Source organism: Heteronotia binoei, chromosome 5 (genome assembly GCF_032191835.1).
Source record: "Heteronotia binoei isolate CCM8104 ecotype False Entrance Well chromosome 5, APGP_CSIRO_Hbin_v1, whole genome shotgun sequence".
Lineage (NCBI taxonomy): Eukaryota > Metazoa > Chordata > Lepidosauria > Squamata > Gekkonidae > Heteronotia > Heteronotia binoei.
In genome coordinates this window covers 8,333,871-8,352,753 of record NC_083227.1, presented here as the reverse complement: position 1 = coordinate 8,352,753, position 18,883 = coordinate 8,333,871, and the positions used below count along the sequence as shown (strand labels likewise).

At 43.9% G+C, this 18,883-nt stretch overlaps 1 protein-coding gene across 1 annotated transcript; it reads left to right on the top strand.

The window, feature by feature from the left end:
• Window positions 1-506: 506 nt before the first annotated feature.
• On the top strand, window positions 507-18,453 carry LOC132571631 (zinc finger protein 84-like). The gene is made up of 6 exons (XM_060238429.1): window positions 507-604; window positions 2,826-3,313; window positions 7,707-7,821; window positions 8,805-8,881; window positions 9,104-9,230; window positions 16,310-18,453. The coding sequence occupies exons 2-6, from the start codon at window positions 2,894-2,896 to the stop codon at window positions 18,268-18,270; spliced, it is 2,700 nt and encodes an 899-aa protein (XP_060094412.1). The 5' UTR covers window positions 507-604; window positions 2,826-2,893; the 3' UTR covers window positions 18,271-18,453.
• Window positions 18,454-18,883: the final 430 nt, after the last annotated feature.

Genomic DNA, 18,883 nt, shown 5'->3' with positions numbered 1-18,883 from the left:
CAGGCCCCGCCGGGAGGTTGGCCAGCCTAGCAGAGACCCTGCTGGAGGAGAACCCCCCCTTCCTCCAGCATGGGTCCCTTGGCAGGGATAATGGGGGGGGGGTCCTTAACCTTCAGCCCCCTGACTACCCCCCACCAGCTGTGCATCGTCACCTGCCAGACTCCAAAGCGGAATTCAGCGTTTCCTGGACATGCAAGAAACAGCCACAAGATCCAAAGAGGTTTTCTCCCGGGGGGGGGTGTGTTAGAAACACTAAATGGCCTGTTTAAAAAAGAGCCTGATCTCATCATCACTAGCCCCTCCCTCCCCTTTCATCCTCCCATTGAGTTTTAGGGTCCTTATTCTAGGAGGGGGACGACTAATTGGGGGAGGGAGCCAGCTGAAGCTCCTCCAGGACTCTTTTCTCCTTCCTCTGCAGCACTGAAAGGGTTAAGACCGCCGAGCTGCTTGCTAGAGAGGCGGTGCAAGGAGGGGGGGGAGGCAAGAGAGTAAGGGGGCTCTTCCTGGGGGAGGGGTTTCCTTTTGCAGCCTGAAGGAGGACTGGGGAGGAGCTGCATGCAGCAGCAGGAGGGAAAAGCTTCGCAGCAGAAACGTTTACTTGGAAGTAAGTCATGGAGGAGATGAAGGGGGAGGGGGAGAATAAGCTTTTAGATCTTGGGAGGGAGGGAAGTGGGGATCATGCCAAGCCATGGCTGTCCTAGGTTGCCCACCTCCCTCCCATGCAGCCGTTTTCTCCCGGGGAACTGATCTCTGTCCCTTGGAGGTGGGTTCTAATTCTGGGAGAACTTCAGGCCCCACGTGGAGGTCACCAACCCAGAGATCCACGGAAACAGCTAAAGCCACCATAATCAACTGCTGTGAATACACAGTGAATACAACAGATCCAAATATTATTTCTTTTGTTCAATAACCAATGGATCAGTCGGGATCTCTTGCATGGGTATATCTGCTGCACAGTTCACAATATAAGGTGCCCTAAATGTCTCTTAAAGGGCAAGCGTCTTCTCATCCTCCCAGAAGAGCAGGCAAAAAGTGCTTGGGCTGATCCTGGATGTCTTGAATCAAGTGCTTATTCATTCAGTATAGTTGGTTATTTTGGTTTCAGCCACCTAACTCTGTGAGGCACCAGTTTTGATCAGCTATGTAAGCAGAGTTTGTTGGGGAGCAGGGATAATCAGTGGTTTCCAATGTAGGAAAAGTTCAATATATGAAACTGACATTCTCTTGCTGGTCATTTTCATTCTGCAAATCAGCAAGGGAAGCAGGACTTTGGGGGAGTGGGGTGAACTAAGAAAGGGGTGTGGGCTGGGGGAAAAGAAGTCCAGCCTGCACTGGAATTGGCTGCAGCCCCCTCCTAAGCTCCTGGTGAGGGCCCAGTGTAGAGCTGGGGCTGTCCCTAGCAGAAGAGAGGAGCATTTTAGATACCTCTGTTGCCAAGCGACAGAGAGCTTAGCAACAGCACTAATGCTCCTAGAAACACCATCAACACCCACTAATCAGAGCATTAGGCTGCTCCCCTGATAGGCAGAGAGGGGTGGAGCATACCAATGTGGCCACACCCCCAATATACAAAAGGCCAGGAGGAACAAATGCCACACAAAAATCCATCACTGTAAGGATCATGACGTGAATACACAACAGGGAGATCCACAGATGTGGGTTTGAGTCCCCACCTGCATCTGTGTTTTGCAGAGTGGGCACACAGGGAGGGAACACATCTGCTCCAAACACATCACCCCTGTCCCATCCCTCCACAGCTCAGTTGGCAGAGGTAGCCGTAACATGAGGCCAGATTCTTCCTCCTGCACTGGGTTAGGGTGGGCGGAAGGACATCTTTTGCCAGGCGAGAGAGGCACAGACCCCCAGGCAGCACAACAGGGAGAAGCACCAGGGCCCAGTCCCAGGAGGGGAGGGTTCAGATCTTGTTAAGGGAGATGCCAACAAACATATGAAGCCTGCCTTTGGGGGGGGGGGGTCAGGAGGTCCAGAAAGGAATCCCAAATGCGATCACATCTGTTGAATCATTCATGCTGATTGGCTGGTCACATGGCAGGTATTTTGGCTGACTCTCCCCCCCAACTTCCCTCTCCAGCAGGGCACCACTGAGATCACTAGTAGCCATGCAAAGGTGTCCAAGGTCTTGGCGTAGACTTCATTCCAAGTAGTCTGGACTCTGGAAAATGGTCCTTCTTTCAGGGGGGGGCTGGAATACGGGGCCGGGAGAAAACTGATAATTGTCAAGCATGCGATTTCAAAAGGAACAGTCTTTGATTTTGAAACAAAGTTTGGTTTATTGAAAATCCATGTGTCTCATATGAGCACGAGATTGGAACCGATACCTTGCAATACAAGAATACCAGCTTTAAGGGGCACATCAAAAGGTCCTCTAAACAATTCTACATTCACGTGTGAAATTCACACGCTCAATCTACTATCTAGCTTGTAGCTGGTTGCATCCTGGCCAAGGCTGAGAAACCGTCCCAGAAGGTCTTATCTTCAAAGCACATTCCTGCATATGCTGTTAGTGAGAGCACTACAAAGAAAGGTGGGGGTTGCTACTTTGATGTGCCATATTCTAGCTGAGAGTTAGTAACATGATTAGAACAAAGACAGCTTAATAACAAAATGAATACACAATAAGAGAGATAAATATACAATGCTTGACAATAATTACCTTGATGACTTGTGGTATATTCCTCGCTTCTTTTGGGGAGTGGAGGTTGTATTTACAGTATATATGCATACATGAGTCTGAATTTTTCTGTGTGTGTATATATGTATCTTCCTTCTGACACACTCCTGTCTGTCTCTCTCTGTCCCCTCAGGGAGAAGCCTCCCTTCAGAGCCGAGTGAATAAAGGCAACTTTTAAAAGACAGAGGTGGCCCAAGAGAAATGGAAGGAGATGGAAGAGCAGGACCTGGAACTGACAAGACAAGAAAGAGCCTCCGTCCCATCCAACCTGGAAGTGGTGCTGAATTCTGGGAATCAGCTGTGCCAGAGGTCCTGGCTAAGGACACCATGACCTCAGATGTGCTTTACCAACACTTCCAGCAGTTCCGCTACCATGAGGCAGATGGGCCCCGAGAGGTCTGCAGCCAGCTCCATGGACTTTGCAACCAGTGGCTGAAGCCAGAGAGGCACACCAAGAAGCAGATCCTGGACCTGGTGATCCTGGAGCAGTTCCTGACCCTCCTGCCCCAGGAAATGCAGTGCTGGGTGAGAGGATGTGGGCCGGAGACCAGTTCCCAGGCGGTGGCCCTGGCCGAAGGTTTCCTCCTGAGTCAGGCAGAGGAGAAGAGGCAGGCAGAACAGGTAAGAGGATTCCCTCCAGATGTGTCTTAAAGCCTGATACAGCACTATATTTTTGGATGAGATTTAATAGTGAGGAAATAGATTTGAGGGGGTTAGTGACATAAAATACAGCATCGTCAGCAAATAAACTCATTTTATATTCCTCTTTTCCTACCGAGATGCCGGTTATCGATATCTCATTACGTACTGCAAAGGCCAGCGGTTCTATAGAGAGTGCAAATAGGATAGGGGACAGGGGGCATCCCTGTCTCGTACCCCTGTGCAGCTCAAAGTCCTCAGATCTATAATTATTAACATAGATTTGTGCTTTCGGCTTAGCGTAAAGTGCTTTGATGGAGGTTAAAAATTTTTGACCAAATCCCATATACTGTAATAAAGTAAGTAAATAAGGGACCTCCACCCTATCAAATGCCTTCTCTGCATCAATGGCCAAGAGTATCGAATCTTCCTTTCTTTGTTTCCCCAAAAATATTAAGTCCAATGTTTTACGGATATTATCCGTTATCGTTCTTGTGGGGATAAAGCCTGATTGATCACTATGTATGTAGTCTATAATAATTTTATTCATTCTGTTGGCCATCAAAGCAGAGAAGATTTTAAAATCATTGTTTAAAACAGAAATGGGTCTAAATGAAGCCGGGTTTTGTTTATCTTTTCCAGGTTTAGGAATTACCGTAAGTCTGGCTTCTGACCAGGTGGCAGGCATAACTCCACTATGCATAACCGAATTGCAGGTTTGCACCAATGGGTCCACCAGCTCATGTTCAAATGTCTTATAGAATTCTATAGGGATACCATCCCTACCTGGGGCTTTATTGTTTTTGATATGCTTTAAGGTGTCAGATAGTTTGAGGGGAGTTATATCTTGTTCTAAATATGCCTTGTGTTCCGGAGATATTTTAATGTTATAATTTATAGAAGTGAGGTATTCTTCAATTTTACTGGGTTCTGGGCTGTCTGATTCGTAAAGTTCTTGATAGAATTTATGAAATACTTGAATTATTTCACTTGATTTAGTAACTAAAGACCCTTGATGATTTCGCATGTTGTGGATAAGATGGGATGCCTTCCTTTGTGTGGTCCTCTGTTTAAGTAATTTTATTGATTTTGGTGTTTTGATAAAATATTTTTGATTTAGTATCAATAGGTTTTTTTGTATTTGAGATGTTTCCATTAGTTCCAACTTTTTACGTTCCTGTTCTAATGTCCTTAGTAATTTTTTCCCTCCTTTTTTTGCGTACTGCAGTTCCATCTGTTTAATGCTATTTGTAAGTTCTAGTATTAGTGATTGTCTTTCCTTTTTATGGGTGGATGCTATTGCAATTAATTGCCCTCTGATAACTGCTTTGAATGCGTCCCACAGCGTTCCTTGTGTTACGTCTTTGGTAGTGTTAAATTTAAAGTATTCCTTTATTGCTGCTGAGATTTTTTTACAAATCAATTCGTCTTGTAGCAGTAATTTATTCAGTTTCCAATGGTAACCTTGTTTGTCTTCATTTTGGGTGGTAAGTGTCCCCATAACCCAGGAGTGATCCGAGATTGTACGTGGACCTATATCTGCTTCTTGAAATTGATTAACCATCTTTTTACTTACTAAGAGATAGTCAATTCTTGTGTGGATTTGGTGAACATTGGAGTAATATGTGTATTGCCTTGCTCCAGGGTTTAATGAACGCCATATGTCCACCAAACTGAATGTATCTAATATATTCGGTAAGCCTGTTGGTTTCAATACTTTTTCCCCTGGTTTATAAGTCCTGTCTAATTTTGGGTCCAATATGCAGTTCAAGTCAGCGCCAATTATAGTTTCCCCTATCTGAAATTCAGTCAATAGTTGTAGAGTATTCTTCAAAAACTCTTCTTGGTTTACATTTGGGGCATACAGAGATGCTATTGTTAATGGCTGGCCGTCCATTTCTCCTCTAATAAAAATATAGTGACCTCTAGGGTCAGCTTTTACTTTTTGGCAGTGAAAGGGTACTGATTTTGATAACAAAATTGCTACTCCTCTAGATTTTGATGTTCCTGCCGCCAAATAACTTTGGTTGAACCAATTTGAGGACAATAGTTTTCCATTTGTGTTCTTTAAATGCGTCTCCTGTAGACATACAATGTTTGCTCTATCTCTTTGCATAGTATTAAGAAGTCTTTTACGTTTTACAATATTATTGAGGCCTCTGCAATTCCAACTGAGGAGCTTGTATGAACGTGTCATCTCTCAAACAAAATACTAAAAATAAAAACAAAAAATATTAATAAAAACAAAACTCAGTAGTGTTACAACACCACACCACTTCTCAAAATACAACCAAACTTAAAATTTTTTAAACTAAATTTCCTAATTAGGGAAGCTTTTCAGAAACTCCTCCCCTAAAGGATACCAACTAGAGCAAAGAAAGCTATTACAATGCTTTCTTATCCGAAAAGACTAAATAATTCTACTCCCATTACCCAGGGGCGTTGTTCATATCTCACAACACTCTTCTGTAAGCAACAATACAAATCAAAAGTTCCCTCCCTCCCTCCTGTAAAAATTTAAGCAGACTGATTTATATTCCACATTTCAGTTTAGCATAACATAAAGGCATTTAATGACTTATAAAATTTTTCCCATTGGCTCTATTTCCTCTATAACTTTATCTATACCTACACACATTCATATCCTCATTCATACTTAAACTACTTATCCATATCTACACACATTCATATCCTCATTCAGACTTAAATTAATTTAATTTAATTTCCCCCCCCCCTTAATATTACTACTAATTACCTATAGTCAACCAAATAAAATTTATAAAAGATAATAATTGACTTAACTTACACTTTACAATATACCAATTAGTTTACTCATATGGATTCTATATGATTTATCTAACTATCACTGCCCTCTAGTGGTTTTGTGTGTTTCTACTTCTAAGGATAAGACTTATTAACCATACTTAAAATCTACATAATACACCTTAATTCCAATGGAGGTTACTATTAGTGGGTGTTTCAAAGCTACACTCCATTTCCCTTTACACTTCAAAATTTGGTCAGTTTATTATTAATTCATGTGGCAGTAGGAGTTTGTTCTTCTTCATCTTCTTGACCTGGGGGAAAGGGGTATAGTTCTTTCTCTTCCCTTTGTGATAGTTTAATGTTCAAGTTCTTCAAAAGCAGCTTTCCCGTTTCTATGTCTGATGCTTTAAGAAGAGCACCTCCTTTGTAGACTAAAATGTCAGAGATAGGGCTCCACCTGAATCGAATGCTTTCATTGTACAGTTTAGTTGCAAAGAATTTTAGACTTCTCCTCTTTTCTAAGGCTTCCGCTGGTAGATCCAGCAGCACCAGCACTTTCTGTCCGTCGTGAATTAAGGCACTTTTTCTTCTGGCTTCTTGGAGTATTCTGGCTCTTGTTGTAGAATACATAAACTGAACTAGGATATCTCTTGGCTTCCCTTTCCGCGCCGCGGCCAACGGTCCCAGACGCGTGGCTTTTGTAATTATGGGAGCTGTGAGACCTTCTAGAGCCAATACCTCCGTCAGCCATTTTGTGATAAAGGGTTCAATGCCTATATTTTCTTCCGCCCCCTCTTTAATCCCTCTAAATTTCAAATTGAGGGCTCTCCAACGGTTTTCCAATGTTATAATTCTGGTGGTAAGTAATGCCTCTTTAGCTTTTATCTGTTTTATTTCTGATTGCATCGCCAATGAGGCTTCTGCCGTGCGCTCTGCGATTTTGGCGGTTACTTCCAGTTCGCTCGCCATTTCTTCCATTTTTTTATTTACAGGGGCCAGCATGCTTTCTACCGACTCCTTAAAAAAAGCATGAATGTCCTCTTTTAGTTGTAGGATGTCTTTTCTCGTTAAGGGGGCCTCTTCGCTACCCTGCTGGTCATTCCCAGGAGGGGTTTGTCCCGTGGCCATTGTATTTGTTAAGGCTGAAGCGTCTTCCCGCCCCGGAGAGGAGTTTGGAGAGAAAAAGGTTCTTACCGACGGGGAAGCCTCTGGAACAGCCTTCGGTTTGGATTTTGGCGTTTCTTTAGCCTTCAATTTTGTCTTTAGCAATTTTCCCATCTGGGACTGACTTTTTTGTCTGCGACTTGGCAATCGGGCCGGGATTTCCGTTGGGACGGGAGAGGAGCCGATCTAAAACACGTCCACCATTGCTCAGCGACGCTCCGCCCCCCCCAGATGTGTCTAATAAAGCAACAATATTTGACCTTATCTTAAAGTTTCCTTGCCAGATAGTTGCCCAGAGCCTCTTCTGCTAGAGAATTTCTGACCCTTGCAGATAACTCACCAAATCTGCTGATAGGAGGCTGCAGAGTGTGGGAGTGGGGCAGAATCCATTCCTTGGTCTCTTTTCCATTCCATTTCTTACCCCTCCCCCTCACTGCTGTTTCAGATGCAGGGATCACCTTTGAAGATGGAAGCTGCAATCCCTGAGGCAGAAGGAGCTTCCTTGGAGCAGGGGCAGAGGGTGCAGGCGGTGGAGCGTGCCCAAGATGCCCTCTCCTGTGGTAAGGACTCCTTGTGCCTGGGGAGCCTGTGAATGTGATGGGTAGAGGGGTCAGGTCAGGGGGGGGGGGAATGCAGATTTCTATAGGCAACACAGAGTTAATTGGTGGCACTCAATATCCACACACTGTGATGTTTCTAAAAGATTAGACAAACTCCTGGAGGACCATTTATCTCATAACTTTAAAAATTCATCTCTCACCTTCCTTCCCTAAAAGATCTCTGATTCCCTGGGGAGGGGAAGGCAGGCAAACCTCGAAAGGGACCCTCCACCTTCTGGGGGAGCAGAGCTCTGAAAACCAGTCCCTGGGGGCCAATAAGAATGGGAAAATGTGGCTTCAGTGTTTGTGCTCGGAGGGTCATCTGGGGGGCTGCTGTGGGCAGCAAGGTTTGGAGTAGGGACGGCAGACTATGGCCCAGCGCTTGCAGGTGCTTTGGGGAGGATCTTGGGATGGAACTTGGGACAGGTGTGATGTCATGTTGAAGTTGTGTCAGGATGAAAACCTAGGTTAATTTAAATTTAATTTGCGATTTATACCCCGCCCTATCCTGCAAGGCAGGCTCAGGGTGGCTTACAACATCAAAAGGTTACAGTAACAATAACTAAAACATATCCCATTCTGCACACCCCAGAGACTCTCTGAAAGCTCATTCCTATGCCCCTCCAGTCCCCAGAATTGTTCTAGTCATGTCTGGTCCAACAGGATGGTGCTGTCTCATGCTATTGCATTTCCACTGCTCATTTCCCTCCTTGTAGAGCAAACACAACTCTGACAGAAGTCTGAAATCCATTGGCAGTATTTATAATTCCTAAGGCTCTTCGGTCCCTGGTGCTTCTCTTCTGCCTCTCTCAGAATGTAGTAAAAAGTATTTTAAAAATGAGTTGAGTGTACATAGCAGAAGGTTTCACAACCTTGAGAATAGTGTGTGTGTGAACCAGCAAACAAACAAGCAAACACCCTCCCTCCCTCCCTCCTTGTCTCAGGAACTGGCAGTGAAGAGATGCTGTTGAGCCGTTGTCTTTTCCAAGGTGTGGAAACAGTCGGTGCACCTCCAATCCAGGTAGGAGAGATGAGCAGGGGGGCACAGCCTGGGTCCCTCCTCCTTTTTCAGGGGAGATTTTGCTCCTTCAGTTTCTACAAGGGGTCCGTGAGAGAGATCCTTTGAATGCTGTTGTATTTACCCATCCCAAGCCTTACTTTCTGTGCCTTCCCAGACGACTCCCTTCCAGTCGTCTGGAAGTGTGAGATCTCTGAAGAGGAGGGAACCTTCTTTTTCTTCCAGGGTCCCTTTTCCTTTGAGGATGTGTCCGTCTCTTTCACGGAGGCAGAGTGGGCCCTGCTGGATCCGGGACAAAGAGCTCTGTACAGGGAAGTCATGCTGGAGAACTATGGGAACGTGGCCTCTCTGGGTAAGGATCTTTACTAGGTGCCAAAGGTGCCGCTTGCTGCCACTGGGAGGAGGAATGAATCCAAATATTGAATGCATCATTTTGTGGCTTTTCCCACCACTTGGGCTGGAGTTCCCTGGCAGAGCATCTCCTTTGAATGCAGAAGGTCCCAGGTTCAATCCCCAGCATCCCCCATGAAAAGGATTAGGTCGGAGTTGAAATGAAAGACTCTGCCTGAGACCCTGGACCAAATAAATAATACTGACTCCATGGGACCAGGGATCTGATTCAGTGTAAGGAAACTTCACATGTTCACAGAATCATAGAATTGGACTGACCTCTTGGATCATCTAGTCCAACCCCCTGAAAAGTGCAGGGACTTCAGGACTAGGGAAGATCTTGCCTCACTAACCTGTTGCATTTCTTTGAGGGGGTGAACAAACATGTGGACAAAGGAGACCCGATAGATGTTGTTTACCTTGACTTCCAGAAAGCTTTTGATAAAGTTCCTCATCAAAGGCTCCTTAGAAAGCTTGAGAGTCATGGAGTAAAAGGACAGGTCCTCTTGTGGATCAAAAACTGGCTGAGTAATAGGAAGCAGAGAGTGAGTATAAATGGGCAGTCTTCGCAGTGGAGGACGGTAAGCAGTGGGGTGCCGCAGGGCTCGGTACTGGGTCCCATGCTCTTTAACTTGTTCATAAATGATTTAGAGTTGGGAGTGAGCAGTGAAGTGGCCAAGTTTGCGGATGACACTAAATTGTTCAGGGTGGTGAGAACCAGAGAGGATTGTGAGGAACTCCAAAGGGATCTGTTGAGGCTGGGTGAGTGGGCGTCAACGTGGCAGATGCGGTTCAATGTGGCCAAGTGCAAAGTAATGCACATTGGGGCTAAGAATCCCAGCTACAAATACAAGTTGATGGGGTGTGAACTGGCAGAGACTGACCAAGAGAGAGATCTTGGGGTCATGATAGATAACTCACTGAAAGTGTCAAGACAGTGTGCGTTTGCAATAAAAAAGGCCAACGCCATGCTGGGAATTATTAGGAAGGGAATTGAAAACAAATCAGCCAGTATCATAATGCCCCTGTATAAATCGATGGTGCGGTCTCATTTGGAGTACTGTGTGCAGTTCTGGTCGCCGCACCTCAAAAAGGATATTATAGCATTAGAGAAGGTGCAGAGAAGGGCAACTAGAATGATTAAAGGGCTGGAGCACTTTCCCTATGAAGAAAGGTTGAAACGCTTGGGACTCTTTAGCTTGGAGAAACGTCGACTGCGGGGTGACATGATAGAGGTTTACAAGATAATGCATGGAATGGAGAAAGTAGAGAAAGAAGTACTTTTCTCCCTTTCTCACAATACAAGAACTCGTGGGCATTCGATGAAATTGCTGAGCAGACAGGTTAAAACGGATAAAAGGAAGTACTTCTTCACCCAAAGGGTGATTAACATGTGGAATTCACTGCCACAGGAGGTGGTGGCAGCTGCAAGCATAGCCAGTTTCAAGAGAGGATTGGATAAAAATATGGAGCAGAGGTCCATCAGTGGCTATTAGCCACAGTGTATATATATTTTGGCCACTGTGTGACACAGAGTGTTAGACTGGATGGGCCATTGGCCTGATCCAACATGGCTTCTCTTATGTTCTTATGTTCTTATGACTACCCTTATTGCATGTCCAGAGGATGGCAAAAACCCCCCTCTACAGACCTTGGCTAAAGTTGCCTGGAGGAAGTTTCTTCCTGACTCCAAAGTGGCAGTCACATTTCCTTGGGCATGTAAGAAAGAGCCACAAGAACTAAGCACTGATGCAACCCTTCCCTTTCACTCTCATTTCTTGTTATTTAGTTTAATAATATTTTATTTAATTTGTTTGTTATTGTATAGTCTTGGTATTTAGTTTAATAACATTTAAGTTAGATGTTAAAATGATATTTAATAATGATAATTGTTAAGTTGTTTACTCAGTTTTATAATTCTTATTGATTTTAACTACGAGAAAAGGCACAAGCATAGATACATTAAAGAGGGGAAGGGGTGGATACAAAGTGGGAAAAACAGAAACAAAAGAAAAATGCAAATATGTCAGTGACAATTCTACCTCCCAAGTGAAATACCCAGTTCTTTCTACCTGCAAGTATGAGGTTCTCCCCATATATTTTACCACCTTTATCTTTCATTATAAATTTTTTACTAAACTATTACTTAAAATACAAGTCTAAACAATTCTTCTTCAGCACATGTAAGTATAGAAGAGTCAGAGCCGTCTCAACACAGAACTGGCTGGCTGGCTAAGCTTAACCATATCGAAAGCACAGAGTAACTTGTTAGTAACACAGAGTAACAAATATCTTTATCCTTCTAACTAACTTAATTCAAACAGAAAGAAAGAGGAAAAAAAACGATTTAAAATGTCAGAACATAAGGGGAAAAAATAAAAATAAGCTAAAGATATGACGTAATAGTTTGTCTGTCTCAGTATAGACAGTTTCTCCAAACATACTAAGAACAGATCTACCAGATTACTAAATAACTGTGCTGTCTGCCTTCTTAACAATTGATCCAAATTAACTATTTATTTATATAACATTTTTGCCAAACTTATCAATCCTTAAAATCTCACTTGATCTTTTAAAATCACATATCAGTTCTTATTAAAAATTCCATATCTAATTACCCACAGAGGGAGCAACCGTTCAAAGACCCTTCTTCCTGAAAGATTTCCACATCTTGATTTTTTGCTGCTTAACTCAACCATATTAAAAATATAGACTAGCTTATTAGTTTAACAATATCTTCATTAAAATTAGCCTAAAAAAACAAATATCTTTATCTGTTAAGAGCAAATCTGCCAGATTACAAAATGATTATGTTGTCTACCTTCTTAAAAGTTAATCCAAGTTAACTATTTATTTACATAAAGTTCTTTTCAAAACTTTTCAGTCCTTTAGCTCTTATCTCCATATTACTCTAGAAGAAACAGCTTAATATAACCCAAAAATCTCACTTAGCCTTTTAAGATTGCATATCAGTTCTTACTGAGAGTTCCATATCTGACTACCCACAGAGAGACAATTCAAAAACCCTTCTTCCTGAAAAATTTCCACATCTTGATTTTTTGGCTGAGGTGCACCTTCTCTCTCCTTAATGCAGTCATCCCTATCGGTAAAAGTAGGAAGGATTCCGTGCCATTTGTTCCTCTCGAAAAAACTTCAATCAGTCTTGATTTCCAGTCTTTCTTTTTAACTGCGGCATAAGGTTCCATTTTGGTTTTCTTTTGTTCGTTTCCCAGCGGATCACTCTCCCTTTCTAATTCCACAGACGTCACCAGGATCTCTTTAACACTCTGCTCATGTAGATTTGAGATTTCGCTAGCTTTCAGTTAAAAGCTCCCATTTGTTTTTTAATCAACTCTGTTAGTGAACCAAGATCCTGCTTCAGAGAAATTATGCTACGTAATATGTCTTTTTTAGAAAACATTTTGCTTTTACAATGCCATTTTTCCTCTGTCAACAAACTCTATTAATCCAAGTTGAAAAGTAGCTCAGTCTGCCTCTCCAAATCTTCTCCTGCTGTGATTTTGGATGTTGCCATTTCAGTTGCAATCAGATGACAAAGACAGATCTCTCTAGAATATATCTCATTTTTGTTCAGACCATATTGCAGCCAGATAATAGTCTCTTTAACACATATCCAATTATAATCCGGGTCGATTTAGGTATCTGTATTCATTCTAATTCAGATTGTTGCCAACGCTCAAAGTTGTTCTTTTAACTTTTCGAAGTCTCATTCACCGGGAAAGTGGGGGTGGAATCCACTTCTTTCCCTTCCTTTGAACTGACCCGTTTGTTGTTATGTAAAACGACCCATTAGCCAGTGGTATTGAAAGCACATTTACTTGCCAAGTGGAATTGCCATGCTTGAGGTAGGAAAGCGATACATCAGGAGCTTATTGAGAGAAAAGAAAGCAAGCAGTCGGGCGTTCATCTCTTTCTGCTGCGTTAGCTATCATGGCGGTGGATCTTCGGGGCATACAAGAAAGGCAGGAACAGCCACCGCTGAGCCCTTGCCTTCTTGCAAAAGTCCCATGCCGAAAGAAAACCCCTTCAGGGTCTCCTGGGGGTCTCCTGAAACCGCCTGATTCAGAGGGGCTGCTGGAGAGACGATCCGTGGACCCCTGTTGAGCTCAAGGCGACATAGCCTGGAAAAAAACTATGTTAAGTTGTTTAATAACATTAATAATTGCTAATGTTTGTTTTGTGTAATGAAGCTGGTTTATTAAAATTGTTGGTAAAATTAAAAACATTTAGAGATAATTTGTGAGGGGGGCCCCAAGATTTTGAATGCCTACGGGCCTCCGCAGGGTTTAATCCGGCTCTGCCCACGAGTTGCACCAGACCTCTTAAAAATCACTGTAAGCCTTGGGGGGAACTAAGATTATTTGCTTCACAGATCCATTCCACATATACTGGTTTAGATTCTGGGCTTTGATCTGGACTGCGGTGCTGACTTTCCAGAAGAATCTTTAGTCTTTCATTTCTTTCTTTCCTCATAAGACTGATTACTTTTTCTCTGTCTCCCTCTCTCTGTCTGCAAAAGACGCCAGAAGTATAAGAGAGTCTATGGTGGAGAAAGAGAACAGCCTTGCGTTTGAAGAAAGGTTTCAGAGTTCTTTTAGAGCAGGGTTTCCCAAACTTCTTTTCCCCGTGGCCCAGTTATTTTTACACTTCTCCCTAATGGCCCACTAAAATTCAGGGATGGAGCCAGTAGACTTTGGAGCTGGAAAACAGGAATTATGTCATTTCCTGTGGTGTCATTTCCAGGTCAAGGGCCAAGTGATGTCACTTCCAGGGCACACTGAACCAAAAACCACTGAACTGAATCTCTTCTGGTGATGTCACTTCCAGGGCACTCCCCCAAACCTGCCTCTTCTTCTGAAGTAACTTCGTTTTTAGAAAAATCTCTCTGAAACTCATGCTGAGCCAAAATGGGGGTGGAAAGTGGGCGGTCTGCAACTTTTTCATACATTCCCAGAGTCCTCTCTTTCCACCTCCACACCTGCATGCACCTATCTGTTTGTGTGTTCTTCTCCAGCTTGCAAGCACTCCTAATGCCCATGTTCAATTGCCTGCACCACCTACACACCCCTTCCTCAACAGCACTGGCCAGTGTATGCAGTTTGGAGCGCTGTTTCTTTTGCCATCAGGAATGCCAGCACTGTGTAGCACCCACACTGGGCCCTGGCAGCTGCTCTACCTCAAAATATGCTGACACATTTAGTAGGCCCTTCCTTCAGCTGCTACTACTGGAACCCTGCCTCAAGCTATAACCAAGCTTGCTTGGTTTCAAGAAAATCTTTTGACAGGTATTTTTCATACATTTCCTTGGCTGAAACACTGGGACATTGCTGTGAAAGGTAGCAGAGAATTGTACTGCAATTAATGAATTAATTTCAAATTATATGAAGTTCATCCAAGCTTTTCTGCAGTTATCCCAAAAAGGATATTTATGAGGGGCTTGCAGCTTTTTACTGGCTGTGTTTCCCATGCCTTTAAAAGCAACCTGTTGCGCAGATATTTAGCCAGTGAACTACTTTCATCCTTTATAATATCTATAGGAGGAGTTTAATTTTGGTGTCAGACAGCTGTTAAAAGCAGGACCAGTAAAATGGTGCCATTACTTCCAGTGCTGTTGAGATATACAGCAGTAATCTCCAACAATCTCTTTCTGCCCCACACCTCTCATTCTCACTCACTCACACAGAAATCTCATAGAAGGGCCAGCTGGCTACAACTGGGGGTGCCAACGTTCCATTGGCAGAGCTCCAGTGTCTGCAACAACAGTATGATGAACAGAAAAGTTTCATCCAGTAAAAATGGAAGGAAAGAAAGAAAGAGAAAGGGAAAGAATGAAATGGAAGGAAAGGAAAGGAAAGGAAAGGAAAGAAAGAACCTAAGAAAAGCCATATTGGGTCAGGCCAATGGACCATCCAGTTCAAAATTCTCTCAATGCCCCAAAAGCACCAGAATGTCCACCAGTGGCACAAGGGCACTAGAAGCCTTCCCACTGTTGCTCTCCCCCACACCAGAGCATCACTTGCAGGGAGGGAGGGAGGAAGGAAGGAAGGAAGGAAGGAAGGAAGGAAGGAAGGAGGGAAGGCGGGACAAAGAAAAAGCCTTACCATCAGATGACCCCAGCCAGCAACAATTCTGCCCAGGGGTCATTTGGTAAAAAAGATAGCTACTGGCATGCCCACTCCCCGCCCCTCCCAGCTGAAAAAAACATCCCCCCCTTCTGTGCCGCCCAGGTCTCGTGAGGAAATCTCCCCAAAAGAAGATACTGCAAGGCACATGAAAGCTCATACCTTGAAGAACACTTCAAGTGCCAGTGGACTCCAGCTTTTCTCCCAAACACAGGGAGGGGGGGAGAAGGAAGGAGAGGCAGCCCAGCTCCTCTTTGCACAACACAGATGGGGGATGGAAGGAAGCAGAACAGAGCTCAGGCTTTGCAGCCTGTGTCAGTCTTCAAGGCTAGCTTTTCTCTGCACAACACAGAGATGGGGGAAGGAAGGTGGGGGCGAGGCTAGCTTTGCTGAGGGGGGGCTAGCTTTGGGTTTTCTTGTGACCTGGTATTGAATCTTCTGTGGCCCAGTACCGGATTACAACCCTGCAAATGCGAAACGCTGTTTTAGAGGATCCCAAGAGCATATTTCCTTCCCAAAATGAGCAGGTTCAGAGTGAGTGACCTTTACTATTATGTCAAAGCAACAGGCCAGAAATAACCATGCAAGATTCCTGATTCCCTTCTGTGCAAAATTTGGTTTGGTACAATCATACAGGCCAGTAGGTAAGGAGGGAAGGAGGCCTTAATCTGGAGGCTCAGAAGCTCCTTCTGGGCCAGAGTTAAGCTGAAGTTCTTTGTGGGTGGGGGAGGTATCCTTAAATACTAGATATTCTTGGGGAAAGGTGGAGGGGTAGCTAAGATCAGTCCAGCTGGATGAAGCCAAAGGGCCATCAGTCCTTTCCTCCTGCAGTCCCATAGATGCCTTTGGATCTTACCAGCCTTCCCAAGTGCTAACAGTTTCTCTCTCTTTATTCTAGCAGAGGATGATCAGAGGAATGAGGAGGGTGAGAAACTTCATCAGAAAATGCCGGATAAAGTTAAAAATGAAGACTTGAAAGAAAATGTCAGGAATCAAAGCAGAAAGAAGAGAAAGAAAGGCGACTGTATGGTTGAAAAGTGTGATGGAAGACAGTGTAACATACATTTTCCAAAGCACAGGAAAATGAAAGCAAGTCAATCCATTCAGTGCAGAAAGTATTTCAGAAATAGATCACAGCCCCTTCTGCACCAAAGAATAAAGAGAGAGGAGAAACCTTCTGAATATTCATACACCACACATGTATTCAGTCTCAGTGGTCATCTTCAACAACATCAGAGAATCGACAGAAGAGAGAAGCCTTTTAAATGCTCAGAGTGTGGGAAGAGATTCAGTCAGAGTGGCACTCTTCAACAGCATCAGAGAATTCACACACGGGAGAAGCATTTTGAATGCTCAGAGTGTGGAAAGAGATTTAGTCAGAGTGGCACTCTTCAATGTCATCAGAGAACCCACACAGGGGAGAAGCCTTTTGAATGCTCAGAGTGTGGAAAGAGATTTAGTCAGAGAGGCACTCTTCAAAGGCATCAGAAAACCCACACAGGGGAGAAACCTTTTGAATGCTCAGTATGTGGAAAGAGATTCAGTGAGAATGGTTATCTTCAATATCATCAGAGAAGCCACACAGGGGAGAAGCCTTTTAAATGCTCAGAGTGTGGGAACAGATTCAGTCAGAGTGGCACTCTTCAACAGCATCAGAGAACTCACACACGGGAGAAGCATTTTGAATGCTCAGAGTGTGGAAAGAGATTTAGTCAGAGTGGCACTCTTCAATGTCATCAGAGAACCCACACAGGGGAGAAGCCTTTTGAATGCTCAGAGTGTGGAAAGAGATTTAGTCAGAGAGGCACTCTTCAAAGGCATCAGAGAACCCACACAGGGGAGAAACCTTTTGAATGCTCAGTATGTGGAAAGAGATTCAGTGAGAATGGTTATCTTCAATATCATCAGAGAAGCCACACAGGGGAGAAGCCTTTTAAATGCTCAGAGTGTGGGAAGAGATTCAGTAAGAGTGACACTCTTCAACAGCATCAGATAACTCACACACGGGAGAAGCATTTTGAATGCTCAGAGTGTGGAAAGAGATTTAGTCAGAGTGGCACTCTTCAACGTCACCAGAGAACCCACACAGGGGAGAAGCCTTTTGAATGCTCAGAGTGTGGAAAGAGATTCAGTCAGAGAGGCACTCTTCAACAGCATCAGAGAACCCACACAGGGGAGAAACCTTTTGAATGCTCAGACTGTGGAAAGAGATTCACCTGGAGTAGCACTCTTCAACAGCATCAGAGAACTCACACAAGGGAGAAGCCTTTTGAATGCTCAGAGTGTGGAAAGAGATTTATTCAGAGTAGTTATCTTCAAAAGCATCAGAGAAGCCACACAGGGGAGAAGCCTTTTGAATGCTCAGTGTGTGGAAAGAGATTTAGTCAGAGTAGTTATCTTCAAAAGCATCAGAGAAGCCACACAGGGGAGAAGCCTTTTGAATGCTCAGTGTGTGGAAAGAGATTCAGTCAGAGTGGCAGTCTTCAAAAGCATCAGAGAACCCACACAGGGGAGAAGCCTTTTGAATGCTCAGTGTGTGGAAAGAGATTTAGTCAGAGTAGTTATCTTCAAAAGCATCAGAGAAGCCACACAGGGGAGAAGCCTTTTGAATGCTCAGTGTGTGGAAAGAGATTCAGTCAGAGTGGCAGTCTTCAAAAGCATCAGAGAACCCACACAGGGGAGAAGCCTTTTGAATGCTTAGAGTGTGGAAAGAGATTCAGTCACAATGGCAGTCTTCAAACACATCAGAGAACTCACACGCGGGAGAAGCCTTTTGAATGCTCAGAGTGTGGAAAGAGATTCAGTCAGAGTGGCCATCTTCAAAGGCATCAGAGGACCCACACGGGAGAAACCGTTTGAATGCTCAGTGTGTGGAAAGAGATTCAGTGAGAGTGGTTATCTTCAATATCATCAGAGAAGCCACACAGGGGAGAAGCCTTTTGAATGCTCAGAGTGTGGAAAGAGATTCAGTCGCAGTGGCAGTCTTCAAACACATCAGAGAACCCACACAGGGGAGAAACCTTTTGAATGCTCAGAGTGTGGAAAGAGATTCATACGAAATTGCCATCTTGAAGAACATCAGAGAATCCACACAGGGGAGAAACCTTTTGAATGTTCAGAGTGTGGAAAGAGATTCGTGTGGAGTGGGAATCTTCAAATTCATCAGAGAACCCACACAGGGGAGAAGCCTTTTGAATGCTCAGAATGTGGAAAGAGATTCAGTCGGAATGGCAGTCTTCAAATGCATCAGAGAACCCACACAGCGGAAAAGCCTTCTGAATGCTCAGAGTTTGGATAGAGATTTAGTGTGAGTGGCAGTCTTCAAAGTCAGCAGAGAACCCACATAGGAGAGAAAGCTTTTGATTGCTCAAGAGTGTGGAAAGGGATTCAATACAAAAGGCCATCTTCAGTATCATCAGAGAACCCACACAGGGAAGAAGCCTTTGGATGCTCAGAGTGTGGAAAGAGATTC